General features: G+C 50.6%; 1 protein-coding gene across 1 annotated transcript in view; it reads right to left on the reverse strand.

The window, feature by feature from the left end:
• COG5 (component of oligomeric golgi complex 5) overlaps positions 1-27,674 on the reverse strand; it is a 2,640,594-nt gene that overhangs the window by 2,204,784 nt on the left and 408,136 nt on the right. The window contains exon 4 of the mRNA XM_069629143.1: positions 16,150-16,204. Coding sequence (XP_069485244.1) covers positions 16,150-16,204 — 55 coding nt within the window. The remainder of the gene's footprint in view (positions 1-16,149; positions 16,205-27,674) is intronic.

Below are 27,674 nucleotides of genomic sequence, written 5' to 3' on the forward strand. Positions count from 1 at the left end.
TCATTGGCCTAGGTCAGACTCGTTGAGTTAAAACGCCCCCCCCCCGGGCTAAACTCAACTACACTCTTGGCACGAGTAATAGTGAAACGAGATGGGAAAAAAGGACAAGTCACAAAGGAAGTTTAATTTCAAACCCAGCACAGCGTGTAAGACTCCCAAATCGAACAACCAGATGGCGTCCCAGTCCACGGAAATAGAACCAGAGGACGAGTCATTCCAAACGGTAGACATACGGGAGATCCTGCTCGACCTGAAGGCTGGAATAGGTAACTTAGACAGTAAACTCGACACTATCATCCAAGGTAGACCTGCTGCAACACCGGCTTGACAAACTGGGAGACAGGCTGGACGCAGTGGAACAAAGGGTCTCTGACCGCTTGTAACGCTCACCTGATTCCCGTAGAGGCGCCGGTCTTGACTGGGCGTATACCGTATCTTCAAAGGTGATGTGTAACACACGCCTGGCTCTTTGGGCTGGACCTCTGTGCGCTGTATGTCTGACTCGAAGGGTAAGATGTCTGCAGATAGAAAATATGGGATTAATGAACTGGGTTATTGAATGTCTCTCTCTTCTTCCCTTTCTCTTCTCCTGTAGAACCCCAAAGGTTAACGCTCTCACCTTAGGTAAGTGAACGCCGTGCTCTCCATCTGCCTCGAGGCAGGGTGCTGTAACCAGTTTCTTCACTAGATAAGGGGAGCAGGCCTCTTGACTTCAGAGGACTGCTGTCCGTCGTTTACTGCACGAACGGCAAGTTTCGAGTAATTCTAATGTCTTTAAAGTCTTTAGTAAGGATGTCTCTTGTTTTGCAGGGTTCCGGCGATGGCGGATGACGGGCTGAAGTGAGTTGAAGATGGAGCCCGTGTGATGAATAGAAGCGCCTGGAAGCACGTAAGTAAGCGCTTGTTGCCTGCTTCACGATGCGCTCTAACTGTCTTTTTATTTTGCAGGTACAAGTTCGGAGCGGCTGCAGGGTGCCGGAATACCCACTGGGTTAGATGTGGAAAGGAGTAATGGCACGTGAGTATTAAAGTTCCCCAATGTCTTTAAACGCACCTTGTTTTGTCTTTCAGATGCGGGATGCAGCGCCGAAGGCCTCCGGAGCGTGCGAAGAGTTGGTAAGCTTTTGTCTTTCAGATGCCGGAATGCAGTGTGAAGACCTCCGGAGCGCACGAAGAGTAGGTAAGCCTTTGTCTTTCAGATGCCGGAATGCAGCGCGAGGCGTTGGTGACAGCCGATGGACCAGGTAAGTGAAGAGCTGTCACTGAAGACCGTAATGCTAACCTGTTCTTTCTTGTCTTTATAGGTGTTGCTGAAGACTGGATTCAGGATGGTAAGCCTTTTTCCTTAGGCCCAGGATCAGATGCAGAAGACACGATGAGCGTTCTGCTGCTGAGGATGCAGAATAACGCAAAGCAAGAATCATCCATCGGGTGTGGTTTAAATAGCCTCCTGTAGTGCTTAGGTGTCTCCTTCCACGGCCACGCCTAGGTAAGAAAAGAGTTCCTGCTTTCCAGAAGAGTTCCAGTGTTCTGAATCTAGGGAGTGGCTCCTGCCCCACCCAACAGGAAAAGTAGTTCCAAACAGAAGAGGATCAGAGGCTCAACTGACAGGCAAGTAAGCAGCATGGTCTGCTGCAGGTAAGTCCACCCAAGCATTATGAGCCCGGCGCTTCCAGCGCTGGGACTGGGCATATTTATGAGCCTGGTGCCACTGGCGCCAGGACTGGGTCCAAAAGGTCCCAATTGGGACTGGTTGGCACTCGGAACCTGGGTTATGGATCTGCTTCCAAGGGAGTTGGGAAAACCCTGACCTTTTGGAAGCAGAGATCATGACACCGCTATGATAGTTCAGCCTCGCTAGCCACCAGAGTGTCTAGGTTAGAAAGCCAAATTAAGGCCGTAACTGCTAAAAACGAAGACCTAGAAGGCCGCTCAAGGCGCAATAACATCAGGCTGTTGTGTGAGAGAGAGAGAGGCAGATCCCGGGGAAAATGGAGGACTTTGTTGAGAAGCTATGTACCGACCTCTTTGTGACCACTGCCCTATCAGAGCTGTTTGTGGTCGAAAGAGCGCACAGAGTGCCCTCTACTCGGCCCATCCCGGGCGCTGCCCCGCGCCCGATCATTGCTAAAATCCTCAACTTTAAAGATGGAGATACAATCCTATGGCTCGCAAGGGAGAAAGGAGACCTCCAGTTTGATGGCGACAATATACACCTTTATGCCGACTTCTCCCCAGCCGTCCAAGCCTTAAGGAGATCCTTCTCGGGAGTGAAACAACGCTTGCAGGACAACCAAATGTCAAACTCCATGCTATTTCCAGCAAAATTACAGGTCCAACACGATGGAAAAGCCCAATTCTTTAATTCACTGGAAGAAGCAAACTCCTTCCTAGACGGGATTGGTTGCAGACCCCAGGAAAACATCCCCCGCCCACCGAAAAGGGACCGATCCAAAAGAAACACCCCATGACGTGGGGAAATGTTATACCCACCGCGAATGAGTAACAATGTATACTGCACTCTGGAAAATTAGTATTAACACGAACCGAACAAGAGCTACCTCCCCGGGTGGGCTCTGGCGCCCCAAGCACAGCATACGAAATTACTTTAGTTAAAGGGGAGGGAAACACGACAGGCAAGTTGGGGGTTGCCCATGTAAGGGAGGGAAGAAGCACACCGTTTTGGGGATGCACCGACCATCGATCTACCACCCAACACCCGACTCCACCACTTCGCAGTTGCTTCAACCCACAACGGTTCAACCAATCATCACCAATGAGAAGACAACAAAAAGACATCACAAATCAACAACTACAGAGAATACCGAAAAACTCCATCATAAGAATAAACAATAAAAGTCGCGTTCAACCTTGCTACATGGAACATTAGATGGGGCAATCAGCCGATTCAAACTCGCAAAATATCCCAATATCTTCAGAGGTACAAGATAGATGTAGCCCTAATTCAAGAGACACATCTTCTCCCCAGCTCTGAGAACAGCTGGGCCAGAGACTGGGGCTGTCACAGATATTTCTCATCATATTCCTCTTTCGCCAGAGGGGTGGCCATCTTGATTGATAAAAGTGTGAAGTTCAGACTAATAGCGACTGAAAAAGACTCGGAAGGCAGGTCACTACTTTTACAAGGGATCCTGGAAGGGAAAGAAATCATCATAGTGAACTCTTACGGCCCGAACACCGATGGCTCAAATAATTTCAATTGGGTGATGACACATCTAGAGTCTGCGGGAGAGGCCACGATCATCTGGGGAGGAGACCTAAACACGCCGTTGGATCCCCAAAAAGACAAATCCCGGGCCGAAACAACCCCCCCTCCAAAGCAAGTCTCTAGATTACGGAAATCTATAACGCCTATAACCTCAGACATTTGGAGACACGACCACTGGGAGACCCGCGAATATTCCTTTCACTCATGGGTCCACAACACGAGCTTGCAGCTCGACTACCTGCTGGTGTCCTCCCAAAACCACTTCCACTGGGGAACCACTTCCACTGGGGACACAGTCAAATCCTCCCAAAGAACCTTTCTGACCATTTAACAGTCACTCTCGAATGCAATGCATTAAACAATAAGAAGAGCAGCCCTCACTGGAGATTTAAAACAGGAGCGCTACAAGAGCAAGTCTTCGCAGGCAAGCTTCAAATAGAGATAATGTCCTTTATTGAATTAAACCAAGGCTCTGTCTTATCGTCTGGCACCCTTTGGGAAACGCTGATGTGTTACATTAGGTGTGGGGAGTGACTGGCAAAGGAGAATGGCATACTGAAGCTGATCAGGAAAGAACTACAAAATAGCGAATCTCGGCTGAAAGAGCTCGAGCATAAATGCACAAAGTCAAAGGACCCAACGCTCCAAGCAGCCCTCAAAGTAGAGCTTGATAACTTCAGGTCCACAGCCGAAAGGGAAGTGAAATTCTTGACCAGAGCCAAAAAGTACAGCAATACAACACATATGGTGAAGGCCAGCGACCCAGAGGCCAGCGACCCGGTGGCCTCTTGGCACGACTAGTGGCAGCTGAAAGGAAACCGACCCTAGCTGAGAGGATCCGAGACCAGCATGGCAAACTGGTACAACAGGAGTGAAGTCGCCGGCGAGTCAGGTTTCAGTGATAAAGACTAGGTCAGGCTTGTCAGAGGAGAGGAGGTCGAAGATGCTGTGTCTGTTTTTTGCTACAGAGCGGGCATTAAAAAGGATGATTTGACTTCAGAGTTGGGGTGTGGTCATGGAGGGGGTCATCGGGTAGTGGACAGGAGGCGCTCAGGGGTTTGGAGGTGTGTAGGGGTTTGGGGTATTCTGGGTCATTGAGACTGGGAGAGGAGGGCGGTAGTGATGGGGAGGTGCCAGCGGATTCTGTGTGGGGGGCGATGGATTTACATCAATAGAGGATGGGCAGAGTAGGCGGGTGGAGGTGGATAGCAGGGGGCTGAGGGTAGAGTCAGAAAGTGGTGGGCGAATGGACAGATGGTCAGTGGGTGTGAGGGGTTAGAGATTGGTGTGAGTCTCGAAGGGATGGGGGTTCCAGTGTGCATGCTGAGAAGTCGAGAGAGAAGGGGTGGAAGCAGGGTGAGGGCAGGGGGGATTGTGGTGTGGTGGGGAGGGAGAGATTGGGAGGTAAGGTTGAGGTAGAAGTGGTGAAGAATAGGCAGTTGCGGAGGGGGGCTAGTCTCGTTTTCTACTTTTTACGGGTTTTGGTGCAAAGGGGGTGAGAGAGAGGGTGGGGGGGTCGGAAGGTGATGGAGATGAAGCTACCATGCTTGCGAGTGCGAAACATGTCGTTTTTAGAGACAGGAAGGGATATGAAGGGGGGCAATTGTTGGCGTGTTGGTGGGGTTCGAGGGGAGGTTAAGGTAGGGGGGCGGGGGTGGAGATGAGAGGGTGGGCAGTTCTGAGGTCGGTTAGGGGAGAGGGACTTGGGGTTGTGGGGGGTGAAAGGGAGGGAGGTATGTTTGAAGTGGGGTACATGGAAGGAGTGGAAGAAGATTAGGATTTAAGCCTTTGGCGCGCCAGAGGACTCCTCTGGCTTAGGAGTTTGATAAGGGGCAAGGTGTCATGGCGTGGGGGTAATCAGGAGTTCTCAATGGTGGTCAGAGGGAGGATCGGGGCAGGGGTTAGGGTGGGTAGGGTGGATTGGAGTAGGTTTCTGGGGAGGGAGCTGGTTGGTGCGCCAGAGTGCACCTCTGATTTTAGAGTTGGAAGTGGAGTGGTGGTAGGAGAGAGGGCGAGTGGCGTTCGGCTGCCATGAAGTGCGCAGGTGGGTTTCAACAGGTGTTCAGGGGGGAATAGTGGGGGGGTTTGAGAAGCTGGGTGCTAGAGTGCAGTCCAGGTGCAGTGAGGGATGAGTGAGGAGGAGAGGGCAGGAGTGGGGAAATCCAGGAATCGGGATGGATGCGAGAGGAGAAATCTTACGAGATGTTATCTCCATCTGGTGATGGGATTGGAGAGCTAGTGCTGGTAAGTGGACCCTAGATCTACAAATCAGATGAGGGATAGGCTAGATGCAAGAGATGCTAACAGGAACAGTTTCAAGGCGATTTGGACTTGCAGAATATAACACAGTAGTGACTAAGACGCAATAGGCAGAATACAATACAGTGGTACAGGCGCAACCATCTTAAGTGAGTGAGACAGGCAGAAGCACTCACATTTTTAGACTAGCAGAATACAACTCAGTAGTAACTAAGACGCGACAATCTTAGGTAAGTGAGGCAGGCAGAATCAATCACAGTAATCTCAAGGGTACACTATCAAGATGTGGGATAGGCAACAGTAGTCTCTGAGCACAGGTTATGTGGGCGGAGTACAACACAGTACTATTGGAACGCACTATCTCGATTTGAGACAGGCTAAAAGCGGGGAATACAACACAATATCTAGATGTCACTCAGTCTTAAGAGGCAAAATCCAACACAGTAATCAATGAGAGCACTATCAAGATTTGAGACCGGCCAAGAGGGTGGAATGGAACACAATATCTCTTGGGAACACTATCTAGATGCAATGTGGTCATGTGGGAGGAAATATAGCATCTCATAAACGGACGCAAATGGTCTCACAATATCCGCGTCTTCCAGCAACGTTCTGCCCTGAGCGTCCTGTAAGGCCTGTACATGACCCCTCGCTTCATTCCGCCATTCCAGCCATGCCAACATAGTCCCAGATTTATCAACGGACTCATGGATTTGACTCGTACTGCCCAGTGGGCCAGCCTGGCGTTATAGAGGGCCACATTCCTTAACGCCACCTGTGCCGAAACCAAGGCCTCCTGCGAGGCCTGTGTGCCAGAGGTGAAGAATACTTTAGCCTCCCTTATCGCCTGTTTTTCTGCCTCCTCCACCTCCCAGACATGCCATCCCGCTTGGCTGCAACCAGTGATATTGCCTCTCCCCAGAGTACCACTTTAAAGCCTTTCCAAAGTGTGACCGAGCTATCTACTGACACTTCATTCACAGTAACGCTTTCTAAAGTTTTACAGGACAAACAATCAATCACTTCTGGGACCACTGGATAATACACTTTAAGTCTCCACCCTGCCATTGGTCTAGCCCACCCAATTTTAAGCTCCATGAGTGGGCAGTGATCTGAGACCGCTATGGTCAGAAATTTCACAGATATGAGCCTGTGTGTGAGCCCCTGGGGATGAAGAAGTAGTCAATTCATGACATGGAGCCATGTGTATTAGAGAAAAATAAATGCCCTGCTTCAGACACATGTAGCATTCTCTACGCGTCTAGGGACCCATTGCTGTATTGAAGGGTCATAGCTTAGTGGTGAGGGTTGGATTCCTACTTCCTATGTGTGTACGATCTGCTCCCAGGTCCATAACCTCATTGAAGTCCCCCCTATCACCCAAGTGCCCGCCTGGACCAGGGGTCATACATGGCCCCCAGCCCCATGTGGCCCCCCGCAGCTACCCCTAAGTCAAGACATATCTGCCCCTGCGGTCTGTGCCGACTTCTTTAAGTTGGAAGGGGATCCGCTTGTGTATTAATATCAATGCCCCTCGTGCCCCCCTCAGAAACCAGCATGAAAGGCCTTTGTGTAGTTAGTTCTCTTAAATAGTTTACAATCATTCCCCGCAAGGTGTGTTTCGGTCAGGGGCACAATGTCTGTAGTTTATCTTTTCAGAAATTGAAGCACCAGGCGCCTTTTGATGCTGGAACCCAGCCCATTGACATTCCATGTTGGCAAAGAAACTCTCCCCTTAGATGCCATCCTGCCTGAGACCATACGGTGCGTGCCGGATCAGTGGTCCCTCCTCCACCCTCTCTCTTGCTGAGCCCCTTTTCCGTAACTCCCATCCCGTCACTTAAAAATACCTGACTTAGGTGCCAACTAAAGATACCCCAAATAACCCCCAACCCCCAAAAATAATTCCTGCAACAAACCAGGATTGCCAAAGGTTCCACCTGTGTCTCACCCCATGCGCCCCCCAATTTCAAGAACCTGTTACCCTAATACCACACCAAACAGGTGCAGACGCATCTGCGGGCGTCCGTTGAAGCAGCCGCTGCAAGCCTTTGCCTCAGGTCCTTGACCGCCAACATCCAATTACCCAATGTCAATGTCTCCTAGATCGTAGCCAGTTAATTCGCTGAGTTGGCTTCTTGCCTATGCTGTTGGAGGACTGAGTAGAGGATGTAAAAGAACAAGTTACTTTCTTACCTGGTAACATTCTTTCGATGGGATGTTCCTCCGACGTATTCCACATCTTTGACAGGTAATTACCACAGCTGTGCTGCTTCGGAAACTTTTTCGGCGTAGGCGTCCTGCATCGATGACGTCAATACGCTCCCTCGAGGACCTCCTCCGACGGTCGTCACCGGATGTTACAGGTAGGACGCACGACCCCCGTAGCCTCAGTTGTAGTGTTTTCCCCCAGAACTTGTGGCACCAATCTTCTGACAGTAGTACTACAGAAAGCCTTGCGGAAACGGAAGCTGTGATGGCATTAGAAATTCTGTAGAGGGGCAGGTAGGGAGGGTACGATGTGGAATACGTCGGAGGAACATCCCATTGAAAGAACGTTACCAGGTAAGAAAGTAACTTGTTCTTCTAGGGGATTGCGTCCTCCGACATATTCCACATCTTTGACAGACTCCCAAAGCAGTACCAACGTAAGGAGGTGGGAAAAGAATTTAGAAAATTTAGAATGCCCAATCAAATTGCAGAATAGAGGACTGCCTTGCCAAAGGCCAAATCTTTCCCATGAATAGAGTCCAAGGCATAATGTTTTACAAAAGTATGGACAGAGGCCCATGTGGCCGCTTCGCAAATATTGCGAATCGGAACACCCCTCTGTAGTGCAGTGGAGGCAGCCATACCCCTAGTAGAATGGGCCCGGTAACCTACAGGAGAGTCCTTCCCCGCCAAACGATAACATTCAGAGATCGTCAAAATGATCCATCTAGACAAGGTCTGCTTAGAAACAGCCTGACCTAAACGCCTTCCAGCGCAACCAATAAAGAGCTGATTGTCCACTCTGACCCGGGACATCCTAGAGAGATAGAAACTCAAAGCTCTCCTAGTATCCAACCTATGGAGCCTTTCCTCTTCCTTACCAGGATGTGGAGGAAGAATTACCTTCTGGCTCAGATGGAATTCAGACACAACCTTCGGAAGAAAGGAAGGCTGTACCCTCAGGACAACCCTGTCCTTATGGAACACAGTGAAGGGTGGTTTGGCGGAAAATGCCTGCATCTCACTCACTCTGCGTGCGGAAGTAACCGCAACTAAAAATACAGTCTTAAAGGACAACAGTCTCAATGGACAAGAATGTAAGGGCTTAAATGGAGCTCCCATCAGGAACTTTAGAACCAAATTCAAATCCCATCCCGGCACCTGGAAAGGTGACGGTGGAAACACATGAGTTAGCCCTTTTAGAAACTGAGATATCAAAGGGATTTTAAAATAACATTCCTCAGACGAGTGCTTAAATATGGACAGCGCCGCCAGATACCCCTTAATGATACTGATTTGCAGGCCCTTGTGGGCTAAAGAAAGCAAAAAAGACAAAACCAAAGGAATGGAACATTGGGAAGGATCCACATTCCGTACCCTGCACCAGTCGCAGAACTTCTTCCAACGGCAAAGGTACAGGGATTTCGTTGCAGGCCTTCTGGCCGAAAGCAACACCTCCATCACGTCTTCTGGGAGGTCCCAATCCTTATATCTCAGCCTTTCAGATACCAAGTAGGAAGGCTGAGAGACTTCACCTCTGGATGGAGAACTCGACCCCCGTCCCGTGAGAGCAGATCGTCTCGGTAGGGAAGATGACGTGGAGGGCAGATGGACATGTCTAGAAGGTCCGGGTACCACGCTCTCCTGGCCCATGCCGGAGCAATGAGGATCATCCGGGAACCGAACCTCTGCAACCTCCGCAACACCTGCGGAATGACGGGGATTGGAGGGAAAGCGTACAGCAGTGGGAAGGACCACTCCACTACGAACGCGTCCCCTAAGGCTCCTCTTAGAGGAAATTCCCACAAGCAGAATCTTTCGCACTTCCCGTTGACACTGGTTGCGAAGAGATCCACTTGTGGGGTCCCCCAAAGGGTGAAGATCTCCAAGAGATCTTCCTGAGCCAGCTCCCACTCGTGAAAGAATGTGCTCTGCCTGCTCAGAGCGTCCGCTGCCGCTTTTTCATCTCCTGCCAGATGAACTGCTGAGATCGAAATTTCCTGCTGGATGGACCAGAACCAGAGCTGCATCGCCTCCCTGCACAGTGGGAGTGGCCCTGCCCCCCCCTTTTTGTTGAGGTAGTGCATGGCCACTGTATTGTCCGTCATAATCAGGACATTCTTCCCATGCACAGACAGCAGAAAAGCCTTCAGGGGTAGCCTGACAGCCCGCACCTCTAACAGATTGATGTGGAGTCTGGACTCTGACGGAGACCAACGACCACTGTCAGCTTGTTGGCATGAGCTCCCCAACCCGTGAGCGATGGGTCCGTCATGATCGTCACCTCTGGCCATGGTTGCCAAAACAGAGCCCCTTTGAACAGATTTCCTTCGACGGCCCACCACAGAAGGTCCTGGGCGACCGAGGGCAGCATCTGGACGGGATCCGACATCCTGCCGGAGAACTGTGACCACTGCATCTTGAGAGCCCACCGCAGAGATCTCATCAGCAGCCTGGTCTATGGCACCAGTAAAATTCAGGATGTCATGAGGCCGAGCAACCTCAAGAATTCGAATGCCGGGAGACTCTGGGCACGTTGAAATTTGTCCACCATCTGCAGAATGTGATGAGCCCTCATCTGGGGAGGCAAACATGTAACGCTCACCTGATTCCCGCAGAGGCGCCGGTCTTGACTGGGTGAATGCCGTATCTTCAAAGGTGATGTGTAACACACGGTTGGCTCTTTGGGCTGGACCTCTGTGCACTGTATGTCTGACTCGAAGAGTAAGATGTCTGCAGATAGAAAATATGGGATTAATGAACTGGGGTTATTGGGTGCCTCTCTCCTCTTCCCTTTCTCTTCTCCTGTAGAACCCCAAAGGTTAACGCCCTCACCTTAGGTAAGTGAACGCCGAGCTCTCCATCTGCCTCGGGGCAGGGTGCTGTAACCAGTTCCTTCACTGGATAAGGGTGCAGGCCTCTTGACCTCAGAGGACTGCTGTCCGTCGTTAACTGCAGGAACGGTAAGTTCTGGGCGCTTCAAATGTCTTAAAAGTCTTTTGTAATGATATCTCTTGTTTTGCAGATTTCCGGCGATGGCGGATGGCGGGCTGATGAGAGTTGAGGATCGAACCCGCGTGAGGAATAGAAGTGCCTGGAAGCACGTAGGTAAGCGCTTGTAGCCTGCTTCACGATGCGCACTAACTGTCCCTTTTATCTTGCAGGTACAAGTTCGGAGCTTTAGAGAAGCTGAAGGGTGCTGGAATACCCACTGGATTCGGCGTGGGAAGGAGTAATGGCACGTGAGTAATAAAGTTGCCCAATGTCTTTAAACGCACCTTCTTTTGTCTTTCAGATGCGGGATGCAGCGCCGAAGGCCTCCGGAGCGTGCAAAGAGCTGGTAAGCTTTTGTCTTTCAGATGCCGGAATGCAGTGCGAAGACCTCCGGAACATGCGAAGAGTAGGTAAGCCTTTGTCTTTCAGATGCCGGAATGCAGCGCGAGGCGTTGGTGACAGCCGATGAACCAGGTAAGAGATGCGCTGCCACTGAAGACCGTAGTGCTAACCTGTTCTTTCTTTGTCTTTACAGGTGCTGCTGAAGACTGGATTCCAGGATGGTAAGCCTTTGTTTCCTTAGGCCCAGGATCAGAAGCAGAAGACACGATGAGCGTTCTGCTGCAGAGAATGCAGAATAACACAAAGCAAGATTCATCCATCGGGTGTGGTTTAAATAGCCTCCTGTAGTGCTTAGGTGTCTCCTTCCACAGCCACGCCTAGGTAAGAAAAGAGTTCCTGCTTTCCAGAAGAGTTCCAGGGTTCTGAACCTAGGGAGTGGCTCCTGCCCCACCCAACAGGAAAAGTAGTCCCAAACAGAAGAGGATCCGGGGTTCAACTGGCATGTAAGTAAGCAGCATGGTCTGCTGCAGGTAAGTCCACCCAAGCATTATGAGCCCGGCGCTTCCAGCGCTGGGACTGGGCATCTTTATGAGCCTGGTGCCACTGGCGCCAGGACAGGGTCCAAAAGGTCCCAATTGGGACTGGCTGGCACTCGGAACCGGGGTTATGGGTCTGCTTCCAAGGGAGTCGGGCAAGTCCTGATCTTTTGGAAGCAGAGATCATGACAAAACACTGCCCAGGGATGTGTCGAGCACTGCTCCGATGTACTGGAGCCGCTGGGTAGGTGTCAAATGGGACTTCTTGAAATTGAGGGAGAAGCCCAGCCTGTGAGGGGGGTGGCAGGTGACGGACAGATGATCCAGGGCTTGCTCGGGAGAGCGTGACCGATCAACCGATCGTTCAGGTAGGGGAAGACGTGAATCTCACTTTCCTGAGATACACTGCCACCACCACCATCAGCTTGGTGAAGACCCTCAGGGCGGAGGTCAATCCGAACGGCAGGACCTGAAACTGAAAATGTGAGTCGCCGTCCTGCGAACCTCAGGTACTTCCTGTGCTTGGGATGAATCGGCACATGAAAGTAAGCATCCTTGAGGTCGAGAGACACCAACCAATCCTGAAGCTGAAGGGCCTGGAGGACTTGAGAAAGATTAACCATCTTGAACTTGTCCTTCCTGAGGAGCTTGTTCAAACCACGCAAGTCCATGATGGGTCTCAATCCTCGGTCTTTTTTCGGGATCAAAAAATTTGGGGCATACCATCCCTTGTTCCTCTCCGCTACAGGCAGCAGTTCTATGGCGCCTTTCTCTATAGCAGGGATTTGATTTCCTGTGCAAGGAGCGCATCCAGACTCTTCAAAGAGAGCTTCCCCGGTGGATTGTCGTGAGGCCTCTGCCGGAAAGGAAGACAGTAGCCATGGGCTATGATTTCCAGAACCCACACATCTGAAGTAATGGCACGGCATTCTACAAGACGCTGCACCAGCCTTCCCCCAACCGGCGAACCATGGGACATGGCCTCATGACGGAGCAGAAGCGGCTGCGGCAGTGCCTGAGGGCAAAGAGGCAACTGCCCGAGCGTCTTTGGCACCTCGAGTACCTTGTTTTCCACCTCTGGTACTCCTAGGTTGGCCCCTTTGACTGGCAGCCCATCTCGATCTACTAAAGGAAGGGTAGTATCGAAAGGAGCTTCCCCTCCATTGCTGTCCCCTAGGCCGAAAAGGCGGAGATTAATGCTCTGCAGCACTCAAGAACTACGCTGCAGCTTTGGAGGTCTGCAACCTCTCAAGGCTCCCGTCAGCCTTGCTGCCAAAAAGATGGACACCATCAAAGGGCATGTTGAGAAGCCAGGACTGTACATCAGGTGCAAAACCCGACTTCCGCAACCACGCACACCTGCGCATCACGGTGCTCGCCGCCATGGACCGGCTGACACAGTCTGCCGCGTCCAGACCCGACTAACGGACTCACACATGGCATCCTTGGCACCCTGAACGAGGGCAAGAAAAACATCCCGTTCCTCCCCTTCGGGAATATGTTCAGCCGCCAATGACGCACAATTCCACAGAGTGTGCGTGAATCTTGCAAGCGCACAAACGGAGTTGGCTGCCTTTAAAGCCATACCCCCACAAGAAAATACCTTCTTCGCCCAACCATCAAAGCGTTTGTCGCCCCTATCAGGAGGGATCGTAGGGTACGCCGCCTGCTTTGCTGGGGCCGTAGCCGCCTGTACCACCAAACTCTCCGGAGTGGGGTGTGTGGACAAGTAGAAGGGGTCGCCACTGGCTGGACGGTATTTTTTTAGCAAAGATTTGTTCACTGCCAGGAGACTCTCCTGAGCAGTCCAAGCCACCACCACCCTTCTTTGTAAGGCCATATGAAATGGCAACACCGGGTCAGTGGGTGGACCTTGGTCAAGGATATCTGTCAGGACATCCTGCAGAAAATCCACAGGTGGAGCAGACCACCCCAGATACTCTGTCACCCTCGACATGAGGCACCTGTACGATGACTCAGCATGCGTAACACGCTCAGGCCTGCCAAACTCAACCTCCGGGGAGGTATCAAGACCACTGGCGTCATGCAAAGACTAACGCAGGTCTTCCAGCTGGCTATATCCAGACAACAAGTCATCAGGAACCTCAGTAGGCACCTCATCCTCAGACCCTTCCTCAACCTCTGAAATGTACTCCAAGGGTTGGAACAAGTCCACCCTGGGAGGAGGAACAGAGTATGGGTCGAGAATAGGCCGCACAGACTTGTTGAGCGCCTTCCTAGGAGCTTCTACAGCTCTCCGGGGTACCTCTGGCAAAAATTCCTCAAAAGGCGTCGAGGGGAGTGGCGTCGATGTCGACCGAGGCGCCAACGACTTCGACAGCGGCTTCGAGGTCGGAGCCCCGAGCGTGTCCTTTGACGGCCTCGGCGCCGATGGTTTCCTCGGAGCCCGAGCCTCGGGAAATTCCCTTGACGGATATGGCACTGATGGCGTTGATGCCTTCTTCAAAGGCCTCACAGGCTCCAACGGTCTCGACGGCGTCGAGGACCGGGACCTGGAGCCGGGACGATGGCGATCCTCCTTGTCCGACCGGGACCTCGAAGGTTCCTCGTGATCGCGCCAACCGCCTGAGCCCGAAGGCGAGCGATCGGTGGCTCTAGAGTGTTCCGTGCCGGCATCTCTCGAAGGCGCGGTCGGAACGGTGCCCTGTGACTCAACATCTGGCCAACATCTCATTATGGAAGGCGTCCCATTCCGCCGGAGATGAAGGCTTGGTGGGACAAGCAACTCGCCATCTGGCAGAGTCCTCAGACGAGGGCGGGGAAGGCGACTGATGACGGCGCTTCCGTGCATGCCTCGAAGAGTCCGAGGAATGGCAGGACCCACTCCTGGAACAAGACCCCCCCAGACTTACGCCGACGCGGAGAGTCGCCCCTCGAATCGTCCGCCGAAAGTCCAGTGGACTACGACTTATGGGGTTTGGAAACCCTACCCGCCGACAGCTTCTTCTTTCGCTGCCGCAAGACCTTCGACGTCAACGACTGGCAATCATCGCAGTCATCAGTGGCGTGGCTCCCACCGAGGCACCAAAGGCAGACGTTGTGCGGGTCCGTCAGCGACATCTTGGAACCGCAGTCCCGACACTTCTTGAAGCCCGACTTCGGGGTAGCAGAAGACGAAGAAATATCTTCAGATTAACAACTATATTCGAAGAACTGATTCACAAGAACCGAGGCGCGCCGAGATTTCGAAGCGAATACATTTGCGGAAAAAACGGAACTGAGGCTACAGACGTCGTGCACCCTACTTGTAACATCCGGTGACGTCGACCGTCGCAGGAGGTCCTCGAGGGAGCGTATCAAAGTCATCGACGCAGGACGCCTACGCCGAAAAAGTTTCCGAAGCAGCACAGCTGTGGTAATTAACTGTCAAAGATGTGGAATACGTTGGAGGACACAATCCCCTCGAAAGGAAGTTATCCAGCGTCACAAAGATTCTACTTAAGGAGCAGATTCCTGCCAAAGGTTGTGATGATGAGCAGGATATGGAATTGGAACAGTGGGTTCTTTATGGTGAACTAAAGTAGGGTTGGTGATCCACTCCTTTGAGCGATCATGGGAGAAATGGCTCCAGTGAGTCTCTCTTCTGCCACCCTCTGGGGAGTACTTCGGGGTGCGGCTGGACAGCCCCAACACCCTGGAGGCTCTGTTCCAGCACAATGTAGGACATGGAGTTCAGCCGGCTTATCACACGTTCCATTTTCTTGCACCCTCCCCTAATTATTTTGACATTTTCAAAGGCTGGCTCAAGTACATAATCTGCACCAAAATAAAACTTTCTTCTTTTCCAATTGGTTCCCTAGAGTTTTGACCACCCATATTTAAAACATTCTTCTTTGTTCCTATCCCAAATAGTGCAAACATATGTCTGTTTTGCAGGCCTTTAATTGTTCCCTAAGATTGTACCATCTTATCATTAGTGATTGCTTTTCCCTTCTGCTAAGATTGTGCTTACCCATACACTTCTAGAACACGTCTAATAGTGACAATATACTTTTGAAGGAGAAATGCTGGAACAAACATGGCGTCTACTTCGAGGAGGTAAGCACAGGAACAGGTCTATGGGAAATTGATACCTGCTACAAGTTATGTTTCAAGAAAAGAGAACTAGAAACCTGAGTGATAGAGGCAAACAAATATAATTGAACTAACGGATGGGAGATCTCTAATTTCACATGCTGGCTACAGTCTGTCTAGCTTCTTCTATAGTTGGCACTGATAGCAAGGGGAATGTGGGGAAATGGGCGTGTATGAAAACAGCCTGCATCCAAATTGGCATGGTTAAGAACAGTCATTGAGTTGGTCTGGAGTATCCCAAGAACTGCATAAACATAGAACAGCGGTCCTGCTGATTTTATTCTGGTTATGGCACAATTCAAGGAGCTACTTGTACATTGTGGAGACTTGCAGCTGGCTGTAAGGGAGCACCAGGACTACAGCAGAGTTGAACTCCTATCCCATTTCTAAAACACAGTACAGAGAATGACTGCAAGGTGACAGTACAACACATTATAAAACCGTACAATAAATATATATAACAGATATAGAACATAGAAATACCTGTCAACAGCACTTTGCAAAGCACCAATTCTGGTTTGCATCATTTGAAGGACACCTGAAACAATAAGTGGAAACGAGGAAAAGAATCAGACTGAGAAATAAAAGAAAGCAAAGCTCATGTGTTTATAAGGTTGCAGGAAAACAAAACTGAAGGTCTACTTAACATTCTCAATGTGATTATTCAAAATCCCACATCAAGACTAGGTCTAGTTTTAAAGTGAAGGTGCATGTTATTTTAGTAAATGTTCTGGAAAATAATGGATTGGTCACTGTAAAGTAAACTGACAGAGCAAGGCACATATCCTTAAGCTTTGTTATGAACTGTAATTAATTACAAACTGATTAGGCAAATAACATTTACCTAGAGGAAAGTGATAAAATAATCTTGTGCCAGGTGCGACGGGTCAGAAGAAGGATGTAGACTCTTATTTTATATTTATTTATTTGCATTTATATCAGCGCACAAAGCCATGAGGCATCTAGGCGCTACTTACTGCACAGTTCATGAAGTGCAAGAGCGCACGTGTGGTGGTTGTGTGTACACTTTCTGGAAAAGCCTTGCTTCACGGTATGGGGGCTACTTCAGGGGTTCAAACAGACATGAGACAAAATTGGTGTGTGTACTGTAAGGACCTCATGGCGGCAACAGTAAAGTCAGACACAAGTGATCACAGTTCAAGGGTGTTTATCAAACTGTCAATGCAGGGTGGAAAAACGCCTAACATAAACCTAAATCTAAGATGGGTGCAAGCTTTGACCATCAAATGAAAAATAAGGCAGTCCTTGTGGCGTTGTGTCAAAATAAAAGGGCCTATACTAAGAAAAACCTATAGCCAATCCTTACTCTAAATTCAAAAAGAAGTGTGGAGTAATGTTCTCAATAAAGGAAGAAGTTTTCACAAGATAAGTAGTCAGGATGTGATTGCCAGGGGGTCTGCCTTGCCCACATTTTGAGCACGGGACAAGGTGGATCTCCTGAGCACAGCACAAACTCAAGCCTTCCCAGCAAGCGTCAACAGTTCAGTATCAGCTATCATGTTCTTCGATGGATGATTCTCTTTTCAATAAAAGTGCATTCAATACACAAAGTTCTGTTCCACATATTCTTTGGGTGATGGCTTCACCCCTGGGTCCCCCTCTTCTGGGCACAGACCCCTCAAAAGTCGTATTCAACAAATCAATTGAACAGTTCCATTCTTAATTAACTTTGGGTGATGACTTTCCACCCCTGGCTCTCCCTCTTCCTGGTTCAGACTCCTTTTCAAACAAGAGTCTCCCTCTTTCAGTTTCACAATGGCTTTTCTTGCATTCACGAGTCGATGTATTCTCAAACAATTCACTCTGGACATCCCTCCGTTGGGTTAATTCCTGTCAAGCTGTTTATGTACTAATTTTCACCATACGGGATGGATTTCACCTAGCTTTCACAATCGTCTGTAGGTCAAAGACTTTCGATGGTACAGAGGATTTTACAAGACCCCTGTATGACCACTTTGACCTCTCTTCGTCTCTTCCCATCGTTTTCTGGTTACGATAGTCTCTACCATCGGGTAATCGCCCAGAGTTTCCTGCATTAGCACCCACATGGTGCCGGACGCCTCTGTTGCTGGTTTTCCCTTCTTTTCTCAATAGTTCCTTTAAACCTTTCAAAGTTCAAATTAGCTGCTTGCTACTTTTCATTCAACACAGTTCGGTTTCTCATCAACACTTCCCTCGACTCACCGGCTGTGATGAACCGCATGGCTTTCTTCTCCTTTGAGTCAAGGTTAGTACCACAGAGACTAGCAACTCTACCCGCCTTGGTTATCAGCGGAGGAGGGTCTTGTGTACTGTTGACATATGTTGGAATACACGCTGGGTATTGTTCTAAGTCTTAGGTTTCCATCTGCAAAGGTGTCATGGGCCTTGGTCGGAAAGGGCAAGGTCGCTTCTCTCCTTGTCACCCCCTCGGTATGTGCCGTCTTTTGCCTCCTTTTGAACTGGTGTGCTGAGTTAGCTCTCACGTCGAGAGGTCCACCTTTGTCATCCTGTGCTCTCGTGCTCCACCTTTTATCCTTGTGAGGAAGGGACAGGGCCATCAGGTGTGTGCGATACTGGTCAATTGTCTGACTTTGCCTGACCCTTGTATTGTGACATGTTAGGCTCTGGTGTTAGTCTGTTGATTTTCGCGTTGTGCGAAAGTGTTTGTTTCAGAAAAGGGGGTGGCCAGTATTTTGGAATATCCTACGTGGTAGGATGGAGAAAAGGTGTTAAAAGAAGGGGGATACCACATCTCGCCCATCAGTGTCCCACTCCCGAAAGACACCCCAACCAGGTGATCCGCCCTCACTGGTCCACCCCCAAGAACTGGATCCAATAGCAATGGCTGTGTCCTGGCCACCTGGAAGACAGATCCACGGGGACTAGCTAGGGAGACACCTTCAGTTTTCTCAAAGTGCACATTCTGGAAGTGCCTCACCTCATGGTACGGGGGCTAATACAGGAGTGCAAACAAGCATACGTGACACAATTGGTGTGTTTACACCTTCTGGAAAAGCCTCGCCTTGTCATGGTACGGGGGGCTACTTCAGGGGTGCAGACAGGCATGAGAGACAAAATTTGTGGAAGTACACATTCTGGAAAAAGCCTCGCCTCATGGTATGGGAGGCAAAGTGGTTATGTAGATACAGGTGAACAGGTTATAATGTTTGAGACAGTAACAAGGAAGGTGAAATCGACAGCAGTATAGAAGAATGAATAGGTAGGATAAAGTTTACAGGTGAGACATTTTAGTTGCAGACTTTGCTTGCGGGGTACATGTTAGACAAAGGATGTTAAGACCATGGATCGTCCCGTGTAAATCGGGAAAACCTCATGCAAAGAGGTAGGGTGCAACAACAGTTGCAACAGACGTTGGGTCCTAGAATACAGCCACGAAAAGTGCTACCATAATAGTGATGGTAACATACTTGATGTGACTTATCAGTCATATAGAAGTGAGTTAGTAATCTATTCAGAATTGGCAGCAATCGCGCAGGTAGGCGAGGTAGAGGTAATGCCCTCCTTACCTTACAAGGCAGTGGATTGCACGGCAGGTGGTGTCCCATCAGGTGGAACCCTCATGATGAGGTAGGGTGCCTTTGGAATAATTCGAGCAGTACATATATGGATTTGTGCCGTAAGCGCCCGGACAGGCCAGGCAGGGTTTGCATCAAAGGGGCCCTTTGAGGAGGCAGGCTTTGCCTGCTGGCTCCTTGTGCAGGAAACTGCTAATATAGGCCTCAGCCAATCAACCATCTGGGGAGGCAGGCTTTACGGTGGTGAGGGACTCTGCAGTCGCGAGGCTGCTACAGTGGCCTTGTTGGAAAGAGCAGCTCACTCTAAAATAAAAGGAGGAAGTAAGTGTGAAGCCCATCAAGGGCTCACTTGCAGCAAAGATCTGAGGGCATGATGTTCTTCGTGAAGGAATGGAAAACACAGTACCAGACAGGGTTTGCATCAGCCGGCTCTCTGTGCAGGAAAATTATACGTTACTCACTGTGGTGACTAATTTACTCTTAGTCCTTTCCTCCACACTGCATGGGCGTCCCTTCCAAGGGTTCTTTGGGCTCTGTCCAACTGTCCCTCTGTCATGGGTTCCCCCACCTCCTCCTCCCAGTCATGCCTCAATTGGAGCAGCTCCTTCCCCGTCTTCGCCCTCAGGAGCTCATAAATCCTAGATATTTTGTGCCCACCCTCCGAGACGTCATACATCGTTTCTAGGGAGGCATCGGGTTCTTCCTCCAGCACAGTCTTAGGCCACCTCTCTCTCACCTTCTTCATGAGCCTGGTATAAGTAATAAATTGGCCTCTATGCACCCCTGTCTCATCCTACAGCTTCTGGAATCCAAACGCCTCCCCTTCCTGCCATATGTCTCCAAGGGTGGCCAATCCCACTGGTTCCCAGTATCTACGGACCGCTTCGAACAATTGGGATTCGTCCCCGCATAGCACCGCCAGCGGGGCCTGCTGGGAAAGGGGATCTGGGTCACCCACCGTTCTCCATGTCCTGCACCATACTTCCCAGCCCAGCTTCAATAATCTCCCCATCTTCGCCATTTTAGTTTTGCGCAGCCATACCGTCTCCCTCAAAATGTAAGGAGCCAATTCACCTTGAAAAAGCCTCGCTTCTGCCGAGTCTTCTGCAGACAACCACCTAGCCACATACAACAACTGTCCTGCCATATAATACAGCTCAAAATTCGGTAGGTTTATGCCCCCCTTATCACATGTGTTCTGTAGTTTCCACAGGGCCACCCTATTTCTGGAGTTGCCCCATAAGAAGCCCCTGCACATGGCATGAAGTTTCACAAAAAGCGTTTGGGGATTAGGTACGGGACATTCACAAAAAAGTGCAAGAGTCTGGGCAAGACTACCATTCTGAGTAGAGCTGCTCTCCCCATCATGGCTAAGGGTAATTTAGACCAGAACACCATGCTATTCTTAACTCCCTCCATCGCCTTCTCTGTGTTATGTTTGTGCTCTGTCTCTATATTGTGGTAGATATTTACGCCCAGATACCTGAATATCACTGTCTGCCAGGGTATCTGCAAGACGGACAGCCTCTCCAATGGGGTGCTCTTGTACCTTCCCAGAGGGAACAAACTGGACTTCTCGGGGTTCACCGATATGCCTGAGAGGGTGGCGTAACGACCCATCACCTCCAACACATATTGCAGGTTCTCCTCCGGGTAGCGCAAGTAGGGAAGCACACCATCTGCATACAATGATATCAGGTGTGTGCTCCCTGTCGTGCGAATCCCCACTTCCCTGTATTGTTGCCGCAGGCATATTGCCAGGATGTAGAACATGGGTGACCAGGGGCATCCCTGTCTGGTACCCCTGCTAAATTGCCATTTATCTGAGATTGTGGTTCCAGTTTTGACTCTCGCTATTGGGGTACTGTACAACATCTGGACCCATCTGATATATCCTGGTCCCATCCCGTATCCTTTCAGTTTCGCTTTCAACCACGGCCACCGCACTGAATCAAAAGCTTTCACCGCATCCAGCGACACGATAGCCAGCTCGCTCGAGTCTCCCTCAGTTTGGTCAATAATATGGTGTAGCCTCCTGTGGTTATCTGTAATATTTCTACCGGGGACATAGCCTGTTTTATCTGGGTGTATCAATTTACCAATTACCCTTGTCAACCTATTGGCTAGCACTGCCGTGAGCATCTTACTATCCTGATTGAGCATAGACAAGGGCCTGTAGGATCCGTATTCTGCGTCTGGTTTGCCTGGTTTCAGGAGCGGAATGATCACCACTTCGCGGAGGGACACCGGCAGTTCACCCCGCTCACATGCTTCATTAAACATGGCCAGCAGCGGCTGGAGTAGCTCCTGCTTGTACGTTTTATAAAACTCGCTAGGTAACCCATCCGCCCCAGGCGCTTTACATGTGGGCAGGTGTTGGATCACCGGCTCCAGTTCGTCCACGGTGGTGGGGGCGTCCAGGTCTGCTCGCTCTAGGTCATCCAAGGTGGGCAGCCCTATGCCCTCTATCGTATCTAGTATATCTTGACTCATATCCTCTCCTGTGTCCTCGTATAATCGTCTGTAATACTTGAGGAACACCTCATTTACCCCTTCCTGGGTATTATGGATTTGACCCTCCGCGTCCCTGATCTCTCTGATCACCGAGCGGGGGGTCTAATTCTTGTACAACCAAGCCAATAACCTACCCGGCTTATCCCATCCAGCATGCAGCCTCTCCGTGCATTTCTTATAGTTCAGTTTGCATAATCTGTCCCAGAGTTCACTACAAGCTAGCTGTAAGTCCTTTATGTTAGCCCTGTTCGCACGGGTGGTCCCCTAATTTCGTATCAGGTCCTCAAGCTCTCTTTCTGTCTCTTGCAGTTCCCGCTCAATATCCCCTTGGAGCCTTTTGGATTTAGATATCGCTACTCCCCGCACCACCACCTTGAATGCTTCCCATACTGTTCCCACCAAACTTACACTGCCCGTATTGATTTAAAAGTATTCCTCGATGGCCTCCCTCAAATCCTGTCGGACGCCCGCATCCTGTAGAGCCTCAGTCCTGAGCCTCCACGTCGGGATCCGTGCCCTGGGGGGTTGATGTCGCCACTCTATGACCAAAGGCGAATGGTCAGAGAGTAACCGGGCTTTGTATTCCGCTCCCACCATTTCTCCCACTATCTCGGCAGATGCAAACACATAATCTAGCCTTGTGTGCAGGTCGTGTGGCGCTGCATAGTGCGAGTATTGCCTATCCGTTGGGTGTAGCCTTCTTCACACATCCTCTAGGCCGAGGTCCATCAACAGTGTCCTCAGCGCCCTAGCTGCTGGCGCCGGCTTTTCTAACTTGTCATCTGACCTATCTATCCTGGGGTTCAGAGTGCAATTAAAGTCCCCTCCCCACACCAACGTGCCACCCGCCAGGGGGCCGATTTTACCATATAAAGACCTAATATATACCACTGTATCATGGTTAGGGGCATACAAATTTATGACATTCACTTCTCTGTTCTCCAGGAGTCCCGCCACCCCCACCATTCTGCCTTCTGGGTCTATTGTCGAGCTAAGCAGCTGAAATGGTACATGCGGTGCCACCCATGTAATCACCCCTCTTGCATATGTCGAATATGTGGCCCCCATGACCGTACCCCTCCATTTCTTCCTGATCACCTCCAACTTCTCTTTGGTGAGGTAGGTTTCTGGTAGCAGAGCTATGTCAATCCGCATCCTCTTTAGGTACATCATCACCTTGTTACGTTTCAGATAGCTATTAAGGCCCCGCACATTCCAGGTCACAATTCTGAGATTACCCGATGCCATTGATTTGTTCGTCATTTCCCTGTAGGCTCACACACAAACTCAAACTAAAACTCCCCAAAACTATATACACCACAAACTTCCCCTCCTCCCCCAAACCCACCTCCCCACCCACACCCAACAACACCCTCTCCAACCATTGCCCAGCTCCATCCCTGGATCTCAGGCACCCCCACATCTAGCCCTGCCTAGTAAGTCTATACTCAGGGCTCAGCAGGGTAAAGTCGCCCTAATGGCTACTTAACTACCAAATCTCGGGGGTAGGTTGCTACCTTCCCGTCGCTCCTACTACCCATACTATCACGCATGATGTTAATGCAATTCAGTTCCAGCATGCAGTTGATACTCTAAATTCCAGTCCAGCCAGAGCACAAGGTCCAAGGGCTACAAATTCACTTAAAACTCCTGTGTTCCCGAAAAAAGTCCACCTTCTCACTTATCCCCTTAATGTCCATGGCACCGACTCCTCACTTGTCATGCTCGAGGCGATCTCAGTCAGCCTCCTGTTCCGGGCAGCCCTACAGGTCCAGCCACGACATCGCCTCCTCCGGGGTGTCGAAAAAAAGCACCTTGCGCCTCGCCGGGTACAGAAGCATATATTTGATGCCCGCAGCACGTAGCCTCCTCTTGACGGCCACATAACTATACTTTTGCCTCTGCACCAGCATCGTATAATCTGGTTACGCCATGATGTTGGTGGATCCTCTCTCAATTGTCCCGCCCTTACGGAAATATTCCAGGATCTTCTCCCTGTCTTTGTAATTCAGGATCCTTGCGATTATTGGCCTCGGCGGATCTCCAGGTCGTGGCCTCCTCATCAAGGCCCGATGGGCCTGCTCAACAGTAAACCCCTGTGAGAGTTTTTCTGCTCCTATCCCCTGGAGGATCATGTTTTCTATATAGTCCGTGGGGTCCAGGCCTTCCTCCCCCTCGGGCAGGCCGACCACACGTATGTTGTTCCTCCTCGCTCTTCCTTCCGCCTCCTCCACTCGGTTTTCAAGGTTGGCGACCTGCTGTTTTAGCACATGGACCTCCTTTGCATTGCTCGTGCTGACCTATGTGTTGACTTTCACTGTGCTTTCCAGGCCACTTGTTCTCTCCGCCAACGCACGGACATCTTGACGCAGCAGGGTAACTTCGATTCCCACAGCTACAATTTTAATTTCCAGGGCCGTCCGCAAGTCTGCCATCGCTGTGCCCCATTTGGTGCTCAAATCCGTTATGGCCGCCAGGACCTGACTGTTATCTTATTCTGCGGCACCATCAGCGGAGGCCGCGCCCGTGCTTTGCGCCGCTGCCGTGGGGGTTTGTTGCGTTTTCGCAAAGACCTCCATTGTGGATGGTTTGGATTTGGCTCTCAGTCCTTTCACAGACAACTCGCGATTCTCAATCGTATCTGGTCTCCACAGTGCGATGCTGATGTGTAGTGCTCTGGTCCCTCAAACGCTAGGGCGCTAGTTGCAGCGGGTTGCGTTGTGCTGTGGAGCGCGGCAACGTATTGAAATGGGCTGTCTTCTCCCATGTATTCTGCTGCACACAATCATCCATGCGTCATCAACGTACATCGAGGTGCCACACAGAACTCAACAGCTGCTCACCTCCTTTGCAATGGCCTAGTCACATGTATGTTGCGTCAGACCGGGTATGTCCTGGTAATAGTGTGTTACACACTTGCATGGCTCGGCCATGTCAGCTGCCAGGCGCGGCTGCAAATGTCTTTACTCCAATCCGTGGCCGTCGCCCAATACAGTGACTGCATCAGACGGCCGGCAGTTTCGTTTCACTGCCGCGTCCTGCTAGATCCCTTTGTTCTCTGGGAGCGCCGTCATTTTGGTGTTTTCGTCAGCGGCCTCTCCCCAGGATACTATGTGTCCGTTCGGCTGTTCTTCAGTCTCCCGCGAGCCGCTCTTCTACTCACGTTCTTCCCGGCACCTTCCCACACGCTTGTGTGTGATTTGCTTCCAGATTCAAGTCAAATACATGCGTTTGTTGAACGGATCAGGATGTCGGATCACAGAGCACACGGGGCTCACAGCCTATTCCATGGCTGTTCTAGCCACACCCCCCTTTACGGAGGGATAGTTGAAGGTATGTTGGACCCAGGCCCCAGAAAGTCTTGTGGACAATGCAGAGGGTTTTAAATGTAATCTTTGCATCCACTGGGAGCCAATGAGGAGATTTCAGAGCTGGAGAGATACAATCCTAGGGCTTGAGGCCAAGGACAAGTCTCGCAGTCCTGTTCTGGATTAGTTGTAAAGGGTGGAGAGTGGAGGCAGGTAGACTTGGAAAGAGGCTGTTACAGTAGTCCAACCTAGAGAGAATTAGAGCTTCGGAGACAGTGAGCTTCTGAGGGAAGGAGAGGAAAGGAAGAGTACCTCTAATGAGGTGCAGTAAGAAGTTTGACTTTTTAGAGACATCAGAGATATGTGCGGAGAAGGAAAGTGTGGAGTCAAAGATGACCCAGAGGTTCTTAGCCTCGCAGGTAGGGGCAGGAGGAGGGACAAGGGAGGCCGGCCAGAGAGTGAGGGGAAAGGATGGAGAGGGTGTACCAAGGAGGAGGATCTCAGTCTTGTTGGCATTTAAACAAAGATCATTGGCAGCACACCAATTTTGAATGGTGATTAGGCAGTCAGAGATGAGGGAAGGAGAGGAGGTGGCTGAAGAAAGCCTGAATATGAGTTGGGTGTCAGCAGCATAGCACTGGAAATTTGAGCAGAAAATGGAAATGCAATAGGTGAGAGTTGCCAGGTATTGGTTGAAAAGCCAGGGTGGTAGGTTAGACCCCTGGGGAACAGCACAGGTAGAGAAGGAGATAGAAGATGGGAAGGACCCAAGTTGTACCTGTGAGGGTTGATCAGAGAGGAAAGAGGTCACCCAGGCCAGAGTTTGATCGGTGATACCGAGGGTTGTCACAGAGACGATTGAGCAGGGTGGTATGGTTGAAAGTGTTGAAAGCAGAGCAGAGATCAAGTAGGATGAGGACAGAGGGAATGTTAGAGTCAAGGTTGGAGAGCAGATATTCACGGATGTTCAGGAGCGCAGTTTCCGTGATTCTGGCAGCTCTGAAGCCAGATTGGTGGTCATGAAGAGAGCCAACAGAGTCAGAATGAAGTTTAAGCTGAGAGATGGCAAGCTTTTCCATGAGTTTACCCAAAAAGGGAGTAATGGAAATTGGGTGATAGCCGGACAAGAAAGATCAACTGTGGGTTTCTTGAGGAGGGGATGCACAAGGGAGTACTTCAAAGGGGAGGGGAAAGATCCAGAGGAAAAGGAGAGGGTGCAGAAATCAGCAAGGGTATCGATGTGGTCCTTAATGGTTTTAGAGGAACAGGGATGACCTATTTTTGATGAGGCTTTCATGGATCGGACTTGTCTAGCGATCTTATCGGGGGAGGAAAGGAGAAAGAGGGAGGGGAGAGTGGCTGAAGGTGGGTCAGCAAGCAGAGAAGGAGAGGAGCAGGAGAAGAGGAGAGTGTGGACAAGATGTGGAGAGTGTGGACAAGATGTCCTGGGTTTTAGAGATAAAGTGTGAGACAAGGGCATTGCAAGAGCTTAGGAGGCGAGAGGAGGGGTGGATACTGCAGCAGGGTTGGCCAGCTCCTTGCAGATTTTAAAGAGTTCGGCCGAGTTGCTAGATGCCGCAGAGACACAGGCATGAATGTGGACTTGCTTCTTGGTGCGAACAGAGAGTCGGTATCGCCTTTGGAGCAGGCGGCAGGCCAGTTTGTCAGAGGATAAGCAAAAAGTCTTCCATTTCCTCTCACTCGCCCTACACTTACGTTTAAGTGTAGCTAGGTCAGAGTCATACCAAGAATTGCACTTGGCTTTGGACTTCAAACGGATCCTCATGACAGGGGTAAGAGCATCAAGAGTAGCAGAGAAGGAGAAGCAGAGCAGAGACAGGGCTGTGTCAGGGTATGAGTCAGCCTGGGGTGAAGGAGGGGGTGAGAAGGTGGCAGCGAAAGCATCGACTGACACACGCTTCATGGGCCGGATGTCCGAGAAGGTGGGTGGCAATTTTGGGGTAGGCCTGGCTTGAGGGGAGGAGATGGAAAGATGAGAGGAGAGGAGGCAGTGATCAGTCCAGGAGAGAGGAGTGTTGAGGGGAGAAGACAGGGGGAGGACAGAGGAGATCAAGACATCAAGTGTGTGACCAGCAGAGTGAGTCAGGCCGGATGGGAGGATAGAGAGGGAGAGTGAATCCCAGAGGTCGCAAAAGAGCGCAGATGATGAACAGGGAGAATCAAGATGGATGTTAAGGTCACCAAGGAGGAGTAGTTGAGTGGTAGAGGCCAGGAGGGTGGAGGAGAGGTCTGCCCACTCGGAGAGAAAAGAGGCGATTTGATCAGGGGGCCAGTAGAGAGTAGCAACAGCAAGAGAGTGGTTAGGAGAGGGCCAGAGGCTACAGACAAGGCAATCAAAAGAGGAGTAAGTCTGAGTGGGGATGATAGAGGCAGGAATCCACTCAAGGAAGATCAGGACTACACCCCCTCTGGGACGGGTGGATCTGGGGGCGGAGAGGATCTTGTAGCCGACAGGAAGGAGAGTGTCAAAGCTTGTGACAGAGCTGGCCGTGAACCATGTCTTGGTAAGACCGAGGACATCAAGGTCAAGTTCTTCTAGGAGGTGGGAGATGTCCGAGGAGTGTTTGACAGCAAAGAGCGAGTTGAGGGTGGCAAGATGAAGAAGGTTGCCAGCCTTAAAGACCTT

The sequence above is a fragment of the Ambystoma mexicanum genome, chromosome 12 (assembly GCF_040938575.1).
Source record: "Ambystoma mexicanum isolate Mex_15411 chromosome 12, UKY_AmexF1_1, whole genome shotgun sequence".
NCBI classification, from domain to species: domain Eukaryota; kingdom Metazoa; phylum Chordata; class Amphibia; order Caudata; family Ambystomatidae; genus Ambystoma; species Ambystoma mexicanum.